At 55.7% G+C, this 20022-nt stretch overlaps 1 protein-coding gene across 8 annotated transcripts in view; it reads left to right on the top strand.

Annotated features, from left to right (window-relative positions):
• WDFY2 (WD repeat and FYVE domain containing 2) overlaps positions 1 to 6842 on the top strand; it is a 188247-nt gene extending 181405 nt beyond the window's left edge. For 3 of the 8 annotated variants that reach the window (XR_011645870.1, XM_004465298.4, XM_058276772.2), the window contains one exon: positions 489 to 6842. Coding sequence is in view for 2 of the 8 variants with exons in the window: in XM_004465298.4 (XP_004465355.1) it covers positions 489 to 518 (30 nt within the window). In the remaining 6 variants the exon portion in view is untranslated. The remainder of the gene's footprint in view (positions 1 to 488) is intronic. The other 5 variants (XR_188462.4, XR_011645871.1, XR_011645869.1 and 2 more) reach the window with 4 other exon arrangements.
• Positions 6843 to 20022: the final 13180 nt, after the last annotated feature.

Here is a 20022-nt window from a genome sequence, read left to right as displayed (position 1 = left end):
TTGGTTAAATGACATGACCAAGTTCTCCTTGTTAATGAAGAAAATGAAAAAAACAAAATACTTGATTATATTCACGTCTCATAAAACTAAGCCCCATATTCTTTTTTTTTTGACCTTTAGCAATGATATATTACCTTCTTTGCCTTTGCTACAAAAGTATTACAATGTTATTGTTAATTCTAGCCCATAAGTTACATTAGTTGTAGTTTCCCCACATATCACCATATTCTTAATACCGTGTAATAGACGAACTTTCTTGTATTTATATTATTAACCACAATCTTCATCTACCACCGAAATTGTTAGATTACCCTCTAGCTGTCTTTCAATTAACATCAACCTCCCTAGACTATTATATTTTGCTAATATGAAATCTATTTCATTGATTTTTAATGAAAAGTATACTTGAAGAATGCAATTCTCAGAATGGTTTAGCCTCAACACAGTTTATTTTTAGTTCATCGTACATCCTCTTTTCTCTTTTACAGTTGTGGGATATGACCCCAGTGGTGTCTTGATGACACTTCCAAGAATCAGAAGATAGTATCTACTAAAGAAACGGTTATTCTAATCCAAGTCATTACTGCAGATGTAAAGCAGTGTGAACAGAGTGAGAAGAGAGAAACTAAAGAATCTAGATGAATTTACATATCACTGGCACGTACAGTGGCATACTAGGGAATGAACACTTGCAAGGGGACTCTTTCAACTTGTTCATACAATATAAAAGAAGGTATTTTTTTAACAAATGGTTTATACAACAGTCTGGCTGTGCTACATTGTTTCAAGTATACCGAAAGATCTGTGTCGGGTGTTTAATTCTTATGTTGCTCAGCACTTCATTTTACACGTTGCTTTGTGTGTCAGAGAAACGAGGGAAGTATCTGTGCAGGTATTTGGGGTCATTATAAAGCGGTGCCCATGTGCTCTTCACTTCGGCTCGTATCATGTGGTCAGCGCCATTCTCTTGTCTTCTCTCCTCATCTGCTCTCCCCTTCATCAGCTCTTCACCCAAGTATATGTGTCTGTATCCTGTGTTTGCAATGTTTCTGCTTTCATGTCCTCTTCAGAGGGGAGATTTGGAAACCCACGTGTGTGGATTTGCCAGCCAACTCTTGAATCCCCGGAAGAGTGAGCTGTTTGTGGAATGCCTAACATAGTCCCCTTCTCAGTGCGTAGAAATGACCCGGGTTTCTGCCTCGGTTTTCTCGGTCTTTCTCACCTTTAAGAATGTGAGAGAAAGCTGCTCCCATCCGTTGTCATCGCAGAAGTAGATGATCATAACCAAAGCTTCGGCTGGCGGTGCCTGGCCATGCAGAGCCTGGTGGAGACTCCAGCTGTTTACATGCTGCAGCTGTATTGACACAGCTCCCTTTCATCCACAATAGTGAAACAAGCAAAGCCCTGCGTGCTCCCCAACGGGCATCTTAAAGATGCCCACGTGAACGTGCCACATTCAATACTGTGAGTTGTCATTTTGCTCAGTTCCTCACAATCTGTATTTCTTGCCCTTTAAAAACTAGGTCTTTAAATATTTTTATCCTAATGTATTTTATCAGAACACTTTGCACACTTTCCTCCTAAATCTGTATGTGATCTGAGACACAAAGGTACTGAGCCCACAGCTCAGGCTGTGTTGCTATTGTAACTGTAAAGGAGGCTGTGAGAAAATAAGCCCAGTTTTTAAGGGAATTCGGTTGAACTTGAGAAAGCTAAATACTCTGTGTGTAATGACAACTCAGGATACTGAACTCCATGTTAAAAGTCTCTTTTCACCTGTAAAAATTAAGCAGTAGTTAGCAGCCAGCATGGGGCTGTCACATGCTGAGCGCTGTAGTGTACCCTCCCTTCCAGGCCCCGCCTGCAGGGAGCCGCAGGGCGGCCGCTGGGTGCCTGGGAAGTCAGGTCCACAGGCCAGTTGCCTGCCCTTCCCTCTCCAAGCTCCGCGGTACCTCGTCCACCTCTGCCTTGACCCATCTGGGGTGGCAGCGTCCGAGTGAAATTGAGCCCTCCCTGTGTTTTCGCCTTTCTTCCTAGAAAGCAGACTTGCCCCTTTCTGGTCTTGTCTTTCTTTTTCAAATCAGGGGCAGCACCGCCAGCCACACTTGGGTCCTGCCCCTCACGCTGATCGAGGGGGCTTCCGGGAGCACCAGGAGCAGAGCCCTGTGCGTCGGGGCAGCCCTGTGGTGTGGCAGCCCCCGCCGCGACGTCAGCCCTGCCGGCCACAGGCGACAAGGACGGAGAGACGCACGCGCCGCTCCCACACACGGCGGCGCTGACCCCTTCCGCACCTCCCTAGCTCGCCGTCAGCGAGAGCTGTCGCAACTGCCTGGAGTCTTTTCTGCATGGTTGCTCCGTACGAGAGCCTTAAGAAGGGAATTGCACTTAAAAGATTCAAATATCTACTTTACAGTTCATTACTAGAACCTGCAGCCACTTGTGTGTTGATACGTAATAGAGAAGTGCTGTGATGGAAATGAGCCTCAGAAATGGATTGCTCTGTCTCCCCCGCGGGGTGCAGCCTGGCCTGTGCCCAGACGGGGAGGCGCGTGGATGGGCTCCCAGCACGCCTCGGCTGCGCGCTGTGCGGGGCCTGGCTGCGCTCAGACCTCACTCGGGACGCTGGGTGTCCCCGCGGGCCACTCTGTGCCTGTGGCCGCACTGCTCGAGACCTGCGTTTCCTCCCCGCCATCTTCCTTCCTGCACGGCTGTCCCCAGCCCAGAGCCTCTCACAGAGGTGGAAACCCCCGGAAACCTAACTAATGGTCAGTCACGGTCAGGAGTCCCAGATGCGCCAAGGTCTCCACGGCCCTGCCCTTTTCTCTCTCCTCCTCTCTGGTGGGTGCTTGAATTGGGTGAAAAGAGTTTGGCCCCCCAAGTATGTGTCTTTGTAATACTGTGAATTCTTGAGTTTTACATTAAATGTCTTTCCACCACTTTTTTTGGCACTTCACAGAGAAATATCGGCTGGTGTGGGGTGTCTTCCAAGCGCGTTTTGGAACTCGAGGCTTCATTCATTAGGAGTGGAAGCTGGCACCAGCGCTTGGCTTTTTCCCCGTCAAGGTTAACTCGTCAAAGCTCTTGTTTTACCCTGTTGGATTTGCACTTTACATGTACTTTTGCTCCGTAACTTAAACTTGCAGCAGCTCTGGCAAGGAATGCCTAACATGGCTACATTGGGAAAGAGGCAGAACTGCACATACCATACATGTAGTTCTTGTTCTCTCTTTAACAGAACAAAGCCAATCTTATGCTCACAGTTTCTCCAAAAGGAACGCTGTCCCTGGAGCCCTCACCTTCCTGGGTATAAAGCTCCACAGTAGCAAAAGCAGTTTTAGAGTAAGTGCTTAGCATCTCATCTCCTTTCATATGTGGTCGAACAACTGTGGTCTCTCCTTAGAATGTATTTCACACTTTGTTTGAGGTCTTCAAAAAATCATAGAATCACAAAACTGGAAGGGATCTGCAGAGATCTAGAAAGTTCCAAGGACAAAGTTCTTCTCTCATCCCAGGCAGGTAGATGTCACTTAGGTATAAACAGAAGAACCTGAGAGGAGAACTCTCAAGGCACAGGCATTTCTGAACATTAACCAGCAATGGCGGGCGAGGAAGGCGAGGCTCGAGAGCCTCGAGAGGGGCGACTGGCAGCTCTCAGGTGTCTTGCTCTCCTTGGAAGTCTAGCTGTCGTTTCTCTGGGCGGCAGGCCTCTGGGTCTGCGAGGGTGGGTGCTGTGATTGGGTGGTGCTGCGACTGGGTGGGCAGGGCGGCAGTTGCCAGGTCTTCATCAGCATAAGCCCTTCCTGGGGACTTCCCTGCAGACCAGCCCCACCCAAAACGGGTGTGGGAGTCCCAGGGCCAGCGCCCTTTGATCTGAGGGCCTCAGGGTGCGGCGTGGCCTGACTGATAGAAGGAGCGTCAGCTGCGTGTCTCCTGAGCTTCACTTTTAAAAAGCGTGATTTCCCTTTGCTTAACATTAACAGTGTTCAAAGCCTTAATTTTGGCTTTTGAACAAAAAGTTAGCTCTAAGCTCTGTATCAGATTTACTGGACAAAAACATTCATTAGACCAAGAATCTTTTCATAGTTTTGTCTTTTCTTAGTACTTTATTATAAGAATGACCTCGTTCACTAAGATTTCTATTTTAAGGTGAAGGTATTTTGCCAAACAGTCTTATTTCTCCCTCCTTTAAAATAGTTTTAAGTTGGGTTTTTCGTGAAGTGAGCGGGACTGTCTGGCAACTTGCCTGGGACCCACTGGAGTCGAGTCCCTTTGAGCAGCGCGTTACCTAGAGGAGCCCTGGGATTCTAGCCCTGCCCCACCAGCTGTCTGTGCAAGCCCACCTCACACCAGACTCTGCATAGGTTCGGAGGCTCTGTGGCCCCTTCCCTGAGATGGCAGAGGGTCATTTCAGGGCACTGGGGGACGCAGCCATCAGGAGGGGTTGGGGTCCTGCCTCTTGAGCTCGTCAGGGCCCCCCTAACCTAGCAGGTGGAGGAGGGCTTCCGGGGCTGAGTGTTACAGGGTGAGGGGAGTGAGGGGGAGAGGGAAGGGACTCGCCAGGCTGTGGAAACCGTCAGCACAGGCCGGGGCTCTGGAGCAGCTGCAGTACTGAGCCCACAGCCGGCTCAGCGTTGCCCGAGAGCGTCAGTGCTCGGCTGCGGAGCTGGCGCTGCCTGAGCACTCCCTGCTGCCCGTGGCTGCTGGCGCCCGTGGCTGCTGGCGCCCGTGGATGCTGGCGCCCGTGGATGCTGGCGCCCGTGGCTGCAGATTGCCGCGGGGCTTCCTCAGGCTCACCTCCCAGCATTTCACAGTCAGGTGCTCCTGCAGCCTGTGCCCATGTCCGATGGAAATGCCTAGGACTGTTACCTGAAAATGACCTTAGGTAACTAAGGTTTGGGCTTCGCAGGCGGCCGCCCCTTCACTGGAGGCGTGACCTCTAACTGGAGACCATTCGTGCCACCGCCTTGACCTGGAAGAACTTAGGAGATAATGGCAGGTTGCACAGGCAGGCCGGGCTCAGCGGCTCCCCTTTGAGAAAGGAAAGCCCTCGAACCATGGCAGGAGATTGTTCTGGACAGCTGTGGCATTGCCCCTGCCAGCAGCACCGAGTCTGCGTGTGCCCACACAGGCAGCTGCCACCCTCCATTTCCTTCTTGGCTTAGATTCATCTTGCAAGAATGGGATAAGTCCCCATCACAGCGGCACTCACCGAGGGCAGCCAGAAGCTTTTTCTCAATTCACTGGCAGGGAGCGGGCTTGGGCAGCCCCGACAGCGGGGCCCGGCTGTGCAGGGGCATCTTGCTCTTACAGCCACTTGCCTTTCGCTCTCAGTACCCAAGAACCATCTGTCCGTAACGTAACTCCGCGCCTCTTCCTGTGTGAACTTGCGCAAAGCTCAGCTTTACAGCCAAGACCTGCACACCTGGCACCCCTCCCGTTCTTAGCTTCCACAGAGAAGCCTGCTTAGGGCCCGAACACAGAAGTGCTGTCTAGAAAGTAGATCTGTCCAAGTCTGCAGGGGGGTCCCTGGAGGGCCCCTGCCAGGGAATTTTTTGAGCCGACAGGAAATGGCCCTTGTCAGAGATGTTGAGAAGATTAAAGCCTTGGGTAAGGCTGGAATTCAGGGACCGTTCTGCGGCCCCTTCCTGTGCTGAGGCTCTGTGATCCCAGGATGCCCTCCCTCGCTGGACAGGCCGACCCCTGACCAGGACTGGCCTCCACGTGCCGGCCTGAGTCGGAGGAAGGAGAGCGCCTGTCGTAGCGCGGGAACTGCTTTCTGGATCTACCTACCTAGAACCTAGCAGATTTGATTTTTAGAAAGATGATGAAGGTAGAAGTTAATCATGGAACCATCTCATTAAAACTAGATACCTCAAATGTTCAGCTCCGAAACCACACCTGGCTTTCTCGGGAGAGGCCGTATCAGGGACTCGTGCGGTGGTTTGAAGGTTAGGTTTAAAGCTGACCTCGATGTGTGTGGCTCTCCCCAGCCCCTCCCCGCCTTTCTCCCTCTTGGCTCTCTGGGTAGCATGAAAGGGTAAGCCATAACTAATAAAAGCGGAAGGTAGTTTGAAACACAGACGTATTTCACCGACACACACTCTGTTTTAACCTTTGCATGGGTGGCAGCCCTGCTCAGCAGCAGGTGCTGGTATGAAGTGTGGACCAAAACCCGTTACCATTGACCATTGTGCTCTTCTTATATTTGTGTTTTATGCCATTTGCCTTACTGGTAAATGACTTGTCTTTCAATATACTGTCACTCTGTGAAAGAAAACCTTATGTGAAAAGTACAAAACTGTTACACCACGGGACAGCCAGGAGGGCGCAGCCCCCGCGTCCATGCCTGCCTGCCACTGGCTGCATCCCAGGCCGTGGCCTCTGCCGTTCCGCAGCCCCAGAAGTCCGCGGCCCCATCTGAAACTGGCTGCAGTGGGCGTGTGGCTTCATCCTTCCCTTCCTTCTTCTAAAATGGGGAAATTGTTCGAACGGTCAGGCTGAGACTCTCACAAGCCTGAAGTTGGAGCAGATTTCTCAAAGGTGTAACTGAACTGCGCTGGCATCTGCCGTGCGCTCCGCCACCAGCTGTCCCCAGCCACACCAGCCAGGCTTGGCGTTGGCCACGTGTGCTTCATGGCGATGAGCAAGAGCTTCCTCCTGAGTTCAAACGTCCGTCTCCAGTTCTACACTCAAATGCTGCTGGATGTTGTAAATGTTTCTTCTCTCTTCACTCTCCCAACAGTGCTTTTCTTTAACAGAAACGCACATGTAGCCGTTCTGTGGAAGAGCTTCTCCATGCAAAGCTGTCTCCGTGGTTTAAAATAAATGTCTGTGAAAACCTTCCTGTGGCTGTGGTCCCATCCCTCATTGTTGAGCTATAACACGGGCCCCCCATGCACCCCACCCCCCACTCTGGAGTTCCCCCTGGGTTCTGGGGCCCCCCTGACCTGGCCACACAACCCCTGAGGAGACAGGACGGGGCAGCGCTTCACCTCGGGCCCTGAGCACGGCAAGCGGGCTTGGCCAGCAGCCCTTTTTATTTATTTTTGTTTTTCTTTTTATTGTGCAGCAGCCCCTTTTAATTTTGTTTCACCTAAGATGGCTTTGGCTATGCTTAATGAATCTTCCCAACGAGGAGAGAGAGGACATCAGAGCCAATATAGCCTCCAAAACTCAGGAGACCCATTTTATGGATGACAGAATAGGTGCAAAAAAATCAAGCGACCCTCCTGGCGCGGGCTCGCCTGCGAGCAGAGCAGCTGGGGCTGCACTGCGATGGCTGTCCCGGTGCCATCCCTCCCACAGCCCACCCACGCCCTGTCCCTTCATCCACAAGCTCGGAGGGGAGCTCTCAGTCCCTGACGGGCCCTGAGCCTGGAGAGGCCCTTCCTCGGGGGCCCCTAGCCTGACAAGCCTCAAGGAGCAGCAGCTCAGCCCTGAGGGGGCGATGGCACCTCCCCTGAGCACGGGAACGCGGGCGGCCATGTCCCGAGTCTGCTGTGGGTTTGGTTGCAGTGTTCCCAGAGCCACTTCCAACTGGTCTGCTCTGAAAGTGTTAGCAAACCGCGGCCCAGGCGCCAGGTGCATTGTTTAGGCTACTCCTGACCTTGACCCAGTGGCAGCTCGGCCTCAGTTCAGGTTATTGAAATGTGTGCTGCCCCTCGAAGACTCAAGGCTGTGCAAAGCCCCCTCCTGGCGCACAGGGCGCACCCATCAGCCTCCGGGCCGGGGCAGGGGCAGAGCCGGCAGCACCCGCCAGCAGGCCAGGCTGGTTCTCGTCAACCTGGAAGCATCAGGGCCACACTCTCCAGCGAAGCAGGTTCTACAGGAAAGGGTCTCTGCAGGAAGGTCCGCGGGGGCTGCCGACAGCCCATCGTATTTACCCTAAAGCAAAGGCCTCCATCCTTGGCCGTGTCTCGTGGCCATGGAGGGGGCGTCTGAGCGGGGCTGCACCCTGGGCCCCTCGCCCAGCTGTTCCAGGGTTCCCACGCCCCTCTCCAGCCCCCGAGAAGGCCGCTCCAGCAAAAGCACGTGTGTGGATGCTGGTCCCAGATCTAGAGGTGAGGGCGGCGGGCACGCGTGGGCAGCAGCGAGCCGGCCTCTGGCCTTGGGGAGGGCTCAGCTCCTGCCTCCAGGGCCTCGCAGGAATTGGGGGCCACCACGGGCACGAGGGCAGGATGTGGGACAGCCTCTGCAGGTGGCCGAGCAGGTGCTGCTGGGGCATGGCTGACCGTGTGGGTGGGAGCTGGGGGACGGGTGTGAGTGGGAGAGTCACTGCCGCAGGAAACCGGCGCTTTCCAGCCCGGCGTGCGGGGCAGAGGGAAGGGAGGACGCCGGGGTCTCCTGGTGGCCGCGCTCTGGCCTGCCCCCTCCCTCCCAGCTCCCTGGGAGTCCTGCCTAGACAGGCCAGAACCGAGCAGGTGACTGCCTCCAAGAGGAGAGAGAGCAGAGGCATGGCTCCTGCCCTCCCGTGGTCGCCCAGACCCTCCCCCTGCCAGGTGGGACCCCCCACGCGCGCCCTCAGGGCCCGGCCTTGCCTCTCAGGAACCCACCTGAGTTCAGAAAAGCGCGGGGGAGGGAAGCGGAGGTGCCTGGGGCGGCAGGGTCAGAGCCGGGAGCAGGCCACGGGCTGTCCCCAGACAGCGCTGCGGGACAGGCTCGCTCCCCAGGCCACGCGGCCGGGCCCACCCCGAGGCCGCCCTCACGCCGCCCCCGGCAGGCGCTCTAGGGACAGGGTGTCCGGCTGCGCGACAGACAGGAGGAGGCCACGTGGGCGCAAGCGCGGGAGCCGGCCTCGCCGCGGGGCCAAGGGCAGTGGCACGGGCGGCCACCGCGGCGCTGCAGGAGAGGACTGGGCCGGGGGCGCGTCCAGCGCAGGAGGCGGCGGGCACGGCAGGGAGCGGCCCGGAGCCGCTGTCCCTCCAGACGGCGCCCTCGCAGAGCGCTGTCGGCCCCCCGGCCGGGGCCAGCTGCACGAGAGGGGGCACCTGGCACCTGAGGGCCGGCCCCGGGGCGCCCTGAGCCCTGGCCCGCGCCCCGTGCCCGCGCGGCCCTCCGAGGAGCTGGAGCCCGCGCCCGCCGCCCTCGGCGCCGCGGCCAGGCCCAGCCCCGCAGGCCTCGGGGAACACGCGGGCTCGCCGTCGAGCACATTGGGAAACAAAATCGTTCTCTTGTGCAGCCAAGGAGAGAAAATAGGAAAAAAAAAACAAACTAGGAGACTTGTGAGAGCAAAGAAATGGAGAGGTGGAAGAGAGCAGCTCATGGAAAGCCCTAGTTTGTTCAAATTGAAAATCAACTTTTTTTTCCTTTCGACAGCTAATGCCTGTGGATGGCGCATGAATTAGGAAATTCTGTGAACGGAAAGGAGGCACGGAAAGCCTCTGTCCTGCCCCTCCGCGGTGACCACCGGGCGCGGCCACCCCTGCCCGGCGCGCCTGTCCTCGGCGTCTGCGCCCAGGAGGCCTGGGCCTCGCTACAAAGCCTGGGGCACGGGAGGGCCGGCTGCAGCAGGGGCGCCCGGGGCACCGCGCGCTGGGCACTGATGCGCTCGGGTAGCAACAGGCCGCGGGCGGTGTGCGGCGCCACGCCGCTGCTTCCACGCAGGCGCCAGGACTGCCTCGTTGCCATCGCCAGCGCCAGGGCGAGCAGCCTGGGCTTTCCTTCCCTCCACGCCTTCCTGGGATGCGTTCAGAGGAGACAGGCGCGGCGTGAGGTCGGACGCGCAGGTCCAGCCTGGCCTTGAGGACGGTGATGCCGGCCGTGCAGGAGCGCACCTGCCTCCCAGGGTGCCCCCAGCACGGGCGGCGTGGCCTCCGCCGTGCGGCTCCACTTCCCCGTCTGTAACTGGGAGTCGCGAGGACGCGGCTGGGGCAAGAGCCGCTGACACCCAGAGTGCAGCGTGAGTGCTGGCTCCTGCTGCTGCTGCTCTCTCCCCCTTGTTGGCAGAGCTGCAGAGAGTCCAGGTGAGGTGCCAAGGTCCTGGGGTCCGTGTGGCAGAGCTGGAGAGAGGAGGCACTCGCCTTCCTTGCTGCTCCAGCATGCTTCCCGCTAATCCAAGTCGTCTCCTGTCCCATGATCGCTCCCTGTGTGCCTCTTATTTCCAAAGACCAGCGTGGCCGAGGTGGCCGGCGCCCCCAGGAGCCCCCACGGAGCTCCCCCGCCCCGTGCATTCACCTGCCACAGTCCTGGCTACACTGGTTCTAGGTCATCCCCGGGGAGATTCAGTCCCGCGGCTGCTCAGATCTTTTTTAGAAGAAACGTAGTGTCACGGAAAGCAGCGGCTGGCGTGACCCGCCAGGAGACATGAAGAGAAGGGGGCGCGCAGGGCCCGCGAGCCCACTGCTCCGCGAGAACCCCCGCTGCCTCTGGAGGGGGGCTAGCGAGGGGCGGCGGGGGCGGCGGCCAGGGAGCGGGCAAGCGCACCCTGCCCTCGCCAGGGCCCCTGGGGTGAGCGCCCCGGGGCCTGCCTCCTGCGGCTCTCACCTGCCCGGCTCCCACAGGACCCAGTGCCACACCCTCCCCGGGCCGCAGGAAGGACAGGAGGCGGCCGAGGACCACCGCGGAGGCCGCCCGCCGGCCGGGGCTGGCCGGCCCCCAGCGCCTCCTCTTCCTCGAGCCCCTTGCCTGGCTCTTGCTGCCAGCTGTGAGCTCGGCGAGGCGCCGCAGGCACCGGCTCGGGGCTGGCGGCATGGGGCGTACAGGAAATGTCTGGCTTGAACTCCGGCCCCGGGTGGACCACAGCCGGCCCTGCAGCTGCTTGGGCATGCTCTGGAGCTGCACCCCTGGGTCTCCTGACAGGAGGGGTGGGGTCGTGCCGCCTTCCCCTGGGAAAGCCGTCCAGCAGTGCGGCTCTTTCGGATGCCAGGATTTCTGAGTCATGAGAAATAATCCAGGATTTGGGCTGGGGGTGAGTGGGCAAAACTGGGGCACACCCAGGAGACACAGGGCAGACCACAGCCCGATGAGGACAGACTGGTGGACGCTGGGGGCTTTAGAAGCCCAGAGAAAAGTCCAACCCGGGGAATGAAAGAGCAAGAACCACCAATGTGGAAGTCATGTATCAATCTTAAAAACACAACCCGTGTCAGCTAAGCTCCAGCTTGCAGCACGGGGCCTGCCCTTGTTACTAGCAGCAGCGCCTGGACGCTGCTGCCTCTTGCTTCCCCGGGAGGAATGTGCATGCCCTTCGAGGAGAGCTGGGGGGCCCGAGTGGTTCTCGCGGCATCTGTCCAGCAGCAGATGGGGGGCCCCACCCCAACGCAGTCCTTCCAGGCTGTGCAGGGGAACGGGTGCCCTGGCTGGTCTCCTGTCTCAGGGGTCCCAGCGGCCGCCCTCTGCTGTGGGGGCCTGAGAAACACAGCGAAGGGAGGAGGCAGCTTCTGGGCTCCTCCTGGCCGTGCGTGGAGGTCCCCCCGGGCCGGGCTGAGCTGTGCCCCTGAAGGAGCGGAGACCCCCGCACTTGGCCCAGGCTCGTTTCCAGGTGTGGCTGTGAGCTACTAAGGTCCAAACCCATGTGTATCCCAGAGACAGGCTTTCTTGGAAAAGAGCCCACGTGAGACACTGTAGCAGTCAGCCAAAGGGGTGCTGATGCAAAATGCCAGAAATGGGCTGGCTTTTATGAAGGCTATCTATTTGGGGTAGGAGCTTACAGATACCAGGCCATAAAGCATAAGTGACTTCCCTCACCAAAGTCTATTTTCATGTGTTGGAGCAAGATGGCTGCTGACAGCTGGGTTCCTCCCTTCCAGGGTCTTGCTTCTCTCTGGGTTCAGGGTTCCTCTCTTCCCAGGGCTTGCTTCTTCCAGGGCTCAGGGTTCCTCCCTTCCTGGGGCTTCTCTTTCCCCTGTGTGCTCACTTCCCAGGGCTCCAGCTTAAGGCTTCAGCATCAAACTCCAACATCAGAAACCCCTCACTCTGTCCTTTGCCATGCCTTCATCTGAGAGTCCCCACGCACCAAGGGGCGGGCACTCAATGCCGTAATGACGTGGCTCAATCGAAGCCCCAGTCATAACTCAATCACACCCAGGTACAGACCAGACTACAAGCCTAATCCCCTATCTATTTTTGGAATTCATAGCCATATCCAACTGCTGCAGACATGAGTGAGATGCAGTCCTGGGAAGTCCCTGTCCTTCCTCTGTTTCGTGCAGAGATCACAGCCCCACACCTGCTGGCCTTTCTGACCGAAGGTCTTTGGTGCTCAGTTTCTGAACCAACATTCCTCCTGAGGAGACTGTTCTCTGCAGCAGGTGGATAAAAATTTGCGGACCAGAGTCAGACACCATTCCACTCCTCCTCCCTGCCCGTCAAGCTTTGTATCCATGTCCTACTGAAGCTATGACAGATGTCCTCAGACTTCATGGCTTGAAGCAACACAAATCGACTCTCGAAGGAAATGGGTCTTATGGGGCCCAAACCACAGTGCCAGCAGAGCTGCACTCCTCCTGGAGGCGCTAGGGGACAGTCCAGCCCTGCCTTCTCCAGCTTCCGGAGGCCACCCGCTCTCCCTGGCTCCAACCTCTCCTATCGTCACTTCCCTCTGCCCTCCCGTTCCTTCTCCGCTGAGGTGTTCCCGGGTCGTTTTCTGTCTCATTCTCGGAGAGAAGGCCCTGGACCCATCCCCTGCGGGATGGTCATCTGGATCGCTCGTCCTAGCCAAATGCTCTTCTTTAGGGCACAGCCAGATGGTGGGGGCTTTAAAAAAGAACCCTGGAGAAATAGCATGATTTACAGCAACAGGCTTTCTAGATGGTTTTCTAGCTCTTTAAAATCCCCCACTTCCCAAGTCCACAAAAGGGGCTCTCTGCCCTTGCTCCTCTAGCCCACCCACCCTCGCAAAGGGAGCAGACCGGAGGCAGTACGTATTTCTGAACACTTTGATTAAGCACGTGTATAATTATTCGTACCCAGCAAGCATTTCTTCTCCCCCAGAAGGAGATGAAAATTCTCTTTCTGGCCACAAGCGAGATACAATGCTCCAACCTCCAATCTGGCCGTCAGAGCACTCCTATGTGTCCTGAGTCTTTTAAGGCCAGCAAAGAGAAACAAGAACCAGCTGCTAAAATAGGGCCTGAGGATATAGGCCATCTGTATAACATGGTATGACAGAGCATAATGTCATCTACTGTAATAATCTCTTGGTGAAAGAATTCCAATGAGAGAACCCCAAAAAGGCTCAGCGACTTGTCCAAGGTCACGCAGCGAGTCCACACAAAGTGGGAAACAGCCAGCCAATATCCCTTCTCTTGAACCACCGAGCCAAACCAAGTCCCAACCAACAGGCCCGCCAAGGGAGCTGGCCCTTACCCCATTGTTCGCAGCTTCCCTTGGGAGGGCCCTGGCGCCCAGAGCTCCAGGCTCAGATACAGAGGTCACAGGGTCAAACCACAGGCCCGTCGGGGTGAGCCAAGGTCACCCGCTCGCCCCCGAGGCCTTCAACCTGCATGTTTCCCACCACGTGGCTGAGGCTTCACCCCGCGCCGGGCCCTGTGGGCGGAACAGAGAGAGGGGTGACACTGGCTCATGCTGTGCCAGGCGCTCACTCCGCCAGAGCGTGAAAACGGGGCCCCTGACACGAGAGGCCTGTGCAGGGGCAGCAGAGAGCACCTGCAGACGGGGAGGGAAGGAAGCAGTCACGGAGAGAGTCCCAAAGAAACAGGAAGTGCACCCCAGGTCCCAACACGCTCCTGCCTGCCCCCTGCAGTCCAGCTGTGCCCCTCCTTTGGCTAACGGGGTGCCCATGTAGCCTATTAGTTATTCTTATGTACGTCACTTGAACAGATTCCTGCTACTTAACAACACCCCTCAGACAGTTGGCTTTTCTTAGCTAGAAAGGCCACCAGTTTTTTTGTGCTCCTCAGCTATCTTTTAAAGTAAAAATGTCCCTGGGAAGGCTGCAGGCAGGGATGGTAGGAGATGGCTGATTTCAGTCATTCATATCTTAGTGTGAGTCAGTTCACTAAGTCCCTTTCCCCCCAAGAATTACTAGCAAAGATCAGGGATATTTGGAGAATTCAGCACTCCAATTAAAAAAATTTTTTTTTCAAGCACAAGCTCTCAGAGGAGGGCAGAGCTAGGTGTAGGGAAGGCACCTTCAGTTACTGGAAAATCTGCCCAAGGTTAGTCTTGCTCCCAGTAATAAGGAAATAATTCATTATTATTATGACTCATTAGTGTTTTTAATTTATGCAATGCCTTTCTTCCAAGGAACTCATTATGTCGATGGAGGTTCATTATGAGAAAGTGATTTGGGAGTGGGATTTATGTTGGACATTGTCTTCTAAATATGGCAACAAGGACTTTTATTACATGGTTACAGGACTTGAAGCAAATCTCTCTCTATAAGCTAATTAAGAAGGGATGTAAAACCGTGTCGAGCCCGGGTGATGCTGAAGGAGCGGTGCTGAGTACACTTACGGCACTGTGAAAACCATCCTGCCGTTCTCCAAACATTACTTTCCTAGTGCTCCTGAAGTTGTACAATGTCTCGAAGATGATATATTTTAATAACATTAATTTGATGTGAAAAATATATTGCAATTTGCAAATTTAAGAGAGGAAAATTGATTGGCGCTGCTGTTAAGAAACCTTCAAAACCACCTCGAATTAAAGCCACTTTGGTCACCAGCCGGTGGGCTACATGTGGTCACTGCTGTCCTGTCCACCTGAGAGCATCACGGCCCCTCCAGTGCCCAGGCAGCTACAGCTGCTGCCTCTGAAGGCATGAGGGCTGCGTTGGTGCGTCCACCGGGCCTCCCCGTCTGGACTCGCGGAGGCCTTCCCCATTGCACGGACCCCTAACGACTCTGGGGGAGCCCGGGGCCCCAGGGAAACGAGGGGCGTTGGAATCCTCGGGCGTCTCACGGGGTCTTCTTGGTTTGGGGTCAGGCAGCAGTGAGTGCGGGCCCTGCCCGTACCCCCAGCCCAGGGCACCCCTCGCGCAGGGCCCGCCTCAGCAACCAGGTGCTTTCAGCGAAGATTCAAGAGAGAGGCTGCGAGCGGCCGGCAGGGCTGAGGGGGCGGCCGGGAAGGAGTGTGTGGGCACGGAGCCCCAGCGCAGAGGTGAGCTCAAGGGCCAGAGAGGCGAACCAGCCGGGTGGGGAGTGGGGCCAGGCGAGCTGGGGCCTCGGAGGCCGCGCCCAGACCCCGAACCTTCATGGAAACGCCCGTATTTGTAAAGATGACTCTGCCCACTGTATGGGGGAAGCCAGTGGCGGGCAGGGCCTTGTCTTAGTTTCCCGGAGGGCTGTCGACGCAGAGGACCAGAAACGGGCTGGCTTTTACGACGGGGATTTTATGTGGAGGAGAAGCTCACAGTTGCGAGGCCGTGAAACGTCCAAACCCAGGCACCTGCAGAGCTGCTTTCTCTCTAAGGCCTGCCCTTGGTGGTCGGGGGTCCTGCCACGTGGCAAAGATGGTGGCGGGTCTCTGCCAAGGTCCTGCCTTCCCTTCCAGAATCTACTGTCTCTGGGAGCTCCGCTGTGGGCGCCAGGCGCAGGGCGAGGCTCTCTCCCGGCTGTCTTAGCCTCAGCTTCTCCACGGGCTTCTCGGCTCCGCCATGGCCATCGGCCCGGGGCTTCTCCTCAGCCTCAGCTGCTCCATGGTCTCCCCAGCTCGGCCGTGGCCATTGGGCCTGGGGCTTCTCCTCAGCCTCAGCTGCTCCATGGTCTCCCCAGCTCGGCCGTGGCCATCGGCCCGGGGCTTCTCCTCAGCCTCAGCTGCTCCATGGTCTCCCCAGCTCGGCCGTGGCCATCGGCCCGGGGCTTCTCCTCAGCCTCAGCTGCTCCATGGTCTCCCCAGCTCGGCCGTGGCCATCGGGCCTGGGGCTTCTCGCTTGTGGCCAGGTCTCCAGGGGGCCCTTCACCTTCGCCCTCAGGACCAGCCTTCCCTCCGCTGCAACCCCATCCTCCAAGGTGGGCAAGGGGACGGGGTGCCAACAGGTGAGCCTCCACGTGGGGCCTGCTGAGCTGGAAGGACTTAAGCTCAGAAGAGAGAGCCCAGCTAGCTGGAGGCCGCTGGGAGCCCCAGCAGGGCCTTCGGGGCCCGGGAAGGGAGCAGCTCCCAGAGGAGGGACTGCAGAGAAGAGGGGAGAGCCTGGGGCTGTGCTCCGGGGGCCCCACATTTGAAGGTCAGCTCTAGGAGGATGAGGGCGGAGCCAAGGGCCTTCAGGAGGCTCCGGGGAGCACGGCGCCTGTGCCAGAGCCGCTGAGCATCCGGGAAGAGGACGGAGCTCGCGTCTGGACTTGGCTCGGAGACAGCCCCTGCTGACCTCAGCAAGGCAGTCACAGGGTTGGGGAGAAAACCAGAAGGGAAGGGCTGCAGAGGGCATGGGAAATTTCATGTTGTGTAGATGTTACCACAAGAAAAATTTTAAAACACACACGAAACAACACCAGCGAGCTTGTTACTTCCTATTTCCCAAGTACTGTGCTGCTCTGGGTGCTAGAAGGAGGTCTTAGGAGCAAAATGGTGTTGGGCGAAGCTAAGGGTAAGGATGGCTGGTACATAAGAATGTTTGGACTAGACATGTTCAATGTCCCAGGAAATATTCTCCCTTGGAAGTAACGCTCTCTCCATGCGGATGGAAAAAGCACTTAGCATCTGAAATGGTTGGTGTGTCTCACACCCCCATAGATCAGGGTTCCTTTACTTTCTGAATCTTCAGAGCAGAAAGAGCTCCTGGCATATACTAGGCACTCTGTAAATTTTTATTGTACAAATAGACTGCTTCTGTCCATGAAATATTTAGGTTAATAAATAGTTACTATGCCTAGCAAATGCAGACAACTCATTTCCAAAGAATAAGAATGTAACGAAACAGACTCTTGTGATCAATTATTGTTCAGCAATATCCACTCCCCCCTCCCTGACTTTTGACTTTGGGTTTGGTGAAACGACTGACTTTGGTCAGGTGGATGTTAGCAAGCAAGGGCTGGAAATGTGCCGGCATGCTTAGACTTCTGCCTTTACCCTGAGCGCACAACCTGGCCAGCCTGCTGGTCCGAGGAGGATGAGAGACGTGGAACATACCCAGACCCGACCTGAGCCAGCTGAGACTATTCACCCAGCTGACCTACAGAAGAGTCAGCAAAAAGACATGCTATCTTTGTGTGCTTTTGAGATTCTGGATTTATTTGTTACATGGCAGTAGCTGACTGGTACAATCCTATACTAAACATGCACCAAGCATCATTTCATTGTCCTTTGTTTAGGAAAGTGGGTCACAGACTCTGGTTTCAGACTACCTCTAACCCTTCGTTTCCTCATCTGTGCCACCTGTTAAGTGGTGAGGATTGAATGAGATAATCAAAGAAAAGCACGTAGCACAGGTCCAGGCACATGCAACGTTCCCGGGGTGCTTCTGGACCTGGGGTCCCAGTTTTGAACAGCGGTTATCATGGGTGGGGGGATGTGCCAGTGAGTAGAAAGCTCCAAGGAGCAGGATGTCAAGCGACATTTCCTGTGTGCTGATGTACGACTCTTCTGCCAAAGAGCTGAGACACACTCTGTTTATTACGTCCAGTTAGCTGACGACGCAGCTGCCCTGGGGGAGGAAGCCTCCGTGTCCCCATCCTGTGTCCTGCGGCGTGAGAATGGCTGAGAGGTGGGTAGAGTTAACCTGCCAGCGCTCAGGCTGTGGCCAGCTGCCAGCAGAACCCTTAGCATAGCCTCCCTCCTCGCAGAGTCTTGAAGCCACCGAATGCTACCAGGCAAAACGGGTATGATTTGAGAAGACCCGAAACCCAGGGGTGAGGACAGATAGCAAGCAGAATCCGGCTCATAGTATCACTTCTCTGTTGGCTCATCAACGCACAAATCCCTCCAGGAGCAGCTTGCTCTTTTCCCTCGGTAGGGCAAGCTGGGAAGGCCCCTCCATGTCCCAGCCCACCCACCCCCAAATGGCTAAGGAGGCTCATTTCCAGACTTGAATGCATATACCATGATGTCTCAACAAAGAGTGGTGTGCAGGGAGGGGCTCACATGGAAGGTACTGCACATTTCACGAATCTGCCAGCATCCAAACCTTAGCGCCTGGTGACAAATTCTGCAAGCGCTGGCATTTGTGCTGTCCTCCAAGTGTTGGGAACCTACTGATGAGGTTTGGCTGGAGATGCTGGAGATGTTTCTAGAGGCCCAGCAGAATCTTAGGAAATAGAAAACAACCTATCCCATATTATATAATCTGGCCGGGAAAAACGTTTCATATTAGAAAGGCAGCCAGTGATTTCCTAGGGCTCGGACAGAGGTCTGGGCTTTTCATTGGGCGCTGGACCTGCTTCAGAGTGGCAATGTTTTAACCTCTCTCTAGCTCCTCATCTCTCAAGCACAGACACATTAAGCGGCCCACTCCATGCCTCTTTGGACTGGAGATGATGAATAAACATCAAAGACCAAGAATGCCTGTGCTTCTCAGAGAGGTTGGGAAGATCAAGAAAATGTTTCTAACACAAAGAGGGAATGAAAATGAAGAGATAGCAAGGTCCTTGGAGCCAGTAACCAATCATGTAACCACAGCAGTCCCTTTAGAGTTTATCACACCTGAGCAGTTTTCAGTTCATGCAAAGATTCCAAGATTGCCCTCTCCTAGAGCTCCACCAAAAGCTCTTCGAAGAAGCGCCCCTGCGCCCAGCCCGACCTCCCCCCTGGCACAGCCGGTGACACCTGACAGTGTGCCCAGAACACTCCTTTCACAACGGTAAAGCGATGTGTCTGTGGAGGAAATGCCGGTGGTGGGTAGAATTCTGCTGTGAAGCAGGCTGTGGAGCAGACAGACTTAGGTTCACATCTGGCTTCTCACCTTGACTTTGGGCAAGTTATCCAAAGCTCCTCAGTCCCATTCCCTCCCCTGTAACATGCAGGTAAGTTTAGTTTGAAATTTGGCCTCTCCTGGGGGCACCTCAGCATCCCTGGGATGTCTGAATCCATGGTGGGTCCCTGACCAAGCTGATCTCTTAGTCGAAAGCAATGACTCAGTTGACACAGGGTGGGCCATCAGAAAGACCGACCTTGATGAGAAGTTGGGGCTTTGAGCCTGACACAGGTTTGGAGGGGTGGGCTGGAGATTGAGTTCAACCAAGTGAGTGGTGATTCAATCAATCCAATCATCCAACGCCCGCTGTTCAGTAAAATAAAATGGCCACCCGCATAGGGGATTCCTGGGAGGGACATCTTTCCAAGGAAAGATTTTCCAGGAGACAGAAACTGACCTGCAGGGGCTTTCCAAGAAAAAGGAACAATGGAGCCCCGCCTGAAAACTGCGGAGAAGCAACCCCTGGTGACAGACCAGTTTCGTTAGAAGAGAGAACTTATCAGATGGGCAAGCACACTGATCAATGTATATCTGCTCCCCACCTTGTAGGGCCCCCCTCCCAGGCAAAACAGAAACTCAGTGTCAGCCGATCAGAACACCTCCTCGCTTGCTTCCGTGTTGTGTTTGGCCCTTTCCACTCCCCGGGGAGAACAATTTACTGCTTTCTGGTTGGCACTACTCGATTTGCAAATCGTTCGTTGTCCATAAAAACTAATTTTTCAAATGCCTCAGTTTATCTCTGACACCACATAATGAGACCCCAATAAAGACCCTGGACCCCAAAGCTCGGGGACCTTCTGGTGGATGCTCCGCCCTGAAGTGCCTGGAGGGGACACACCCTGATCCGTGGGCAGAGGACACCAGAGGTTCCCAGAGGTTCCCAGACCTCGCCCAGGGCATCTCTTTTGGCTCATCCTGATCTGTATCCTTTTTGCTACAATTAAGCTGCAATCAGAAGTACAAGGCTTTCTTGAGTCCTATGAATCATCCTGGCAAGTTACCGAACGGGGGCAGGGAGGTGGAAGCTCCTGCATTTGCAACCAGCTGGTCCAAAGTGAGGGTGCCCCTGAGAAGCCCGGACTCGCGGCTGGTGTCTGAAGGGAGGGCAGCCTTGTGGGGCTGTGCCCTGAGCTTGTGAGCTTGACCCGCCTCCAGCTGCAAGCAGAATTGTGGTAAGGTGGTGTTTCAGTCTCCCGGCTGCCGAAAGCAACACA

The sequence above is a fragment of the Dasypus novemcinctus genome, chromosome 15, assembly GCF_030445035.2.
Source record: "Dasypus novemcinctus isolate mDasNov1 chromosome 15, mDasNov1.1.hap2, whole genome shotgun sequence".
NCBI classification, from domain to species: domain Eukaryota; kingdom Metazoa; phylum Chordata; class Mammalia; order Cingulata; family Dasypodidae; genus Dasypus; species Dasypus novemcinctus.
Note: the sequence above shows the minus strand (reverse complement) of the source record. Positions and strands in the feature narration are given on the sequence as shown.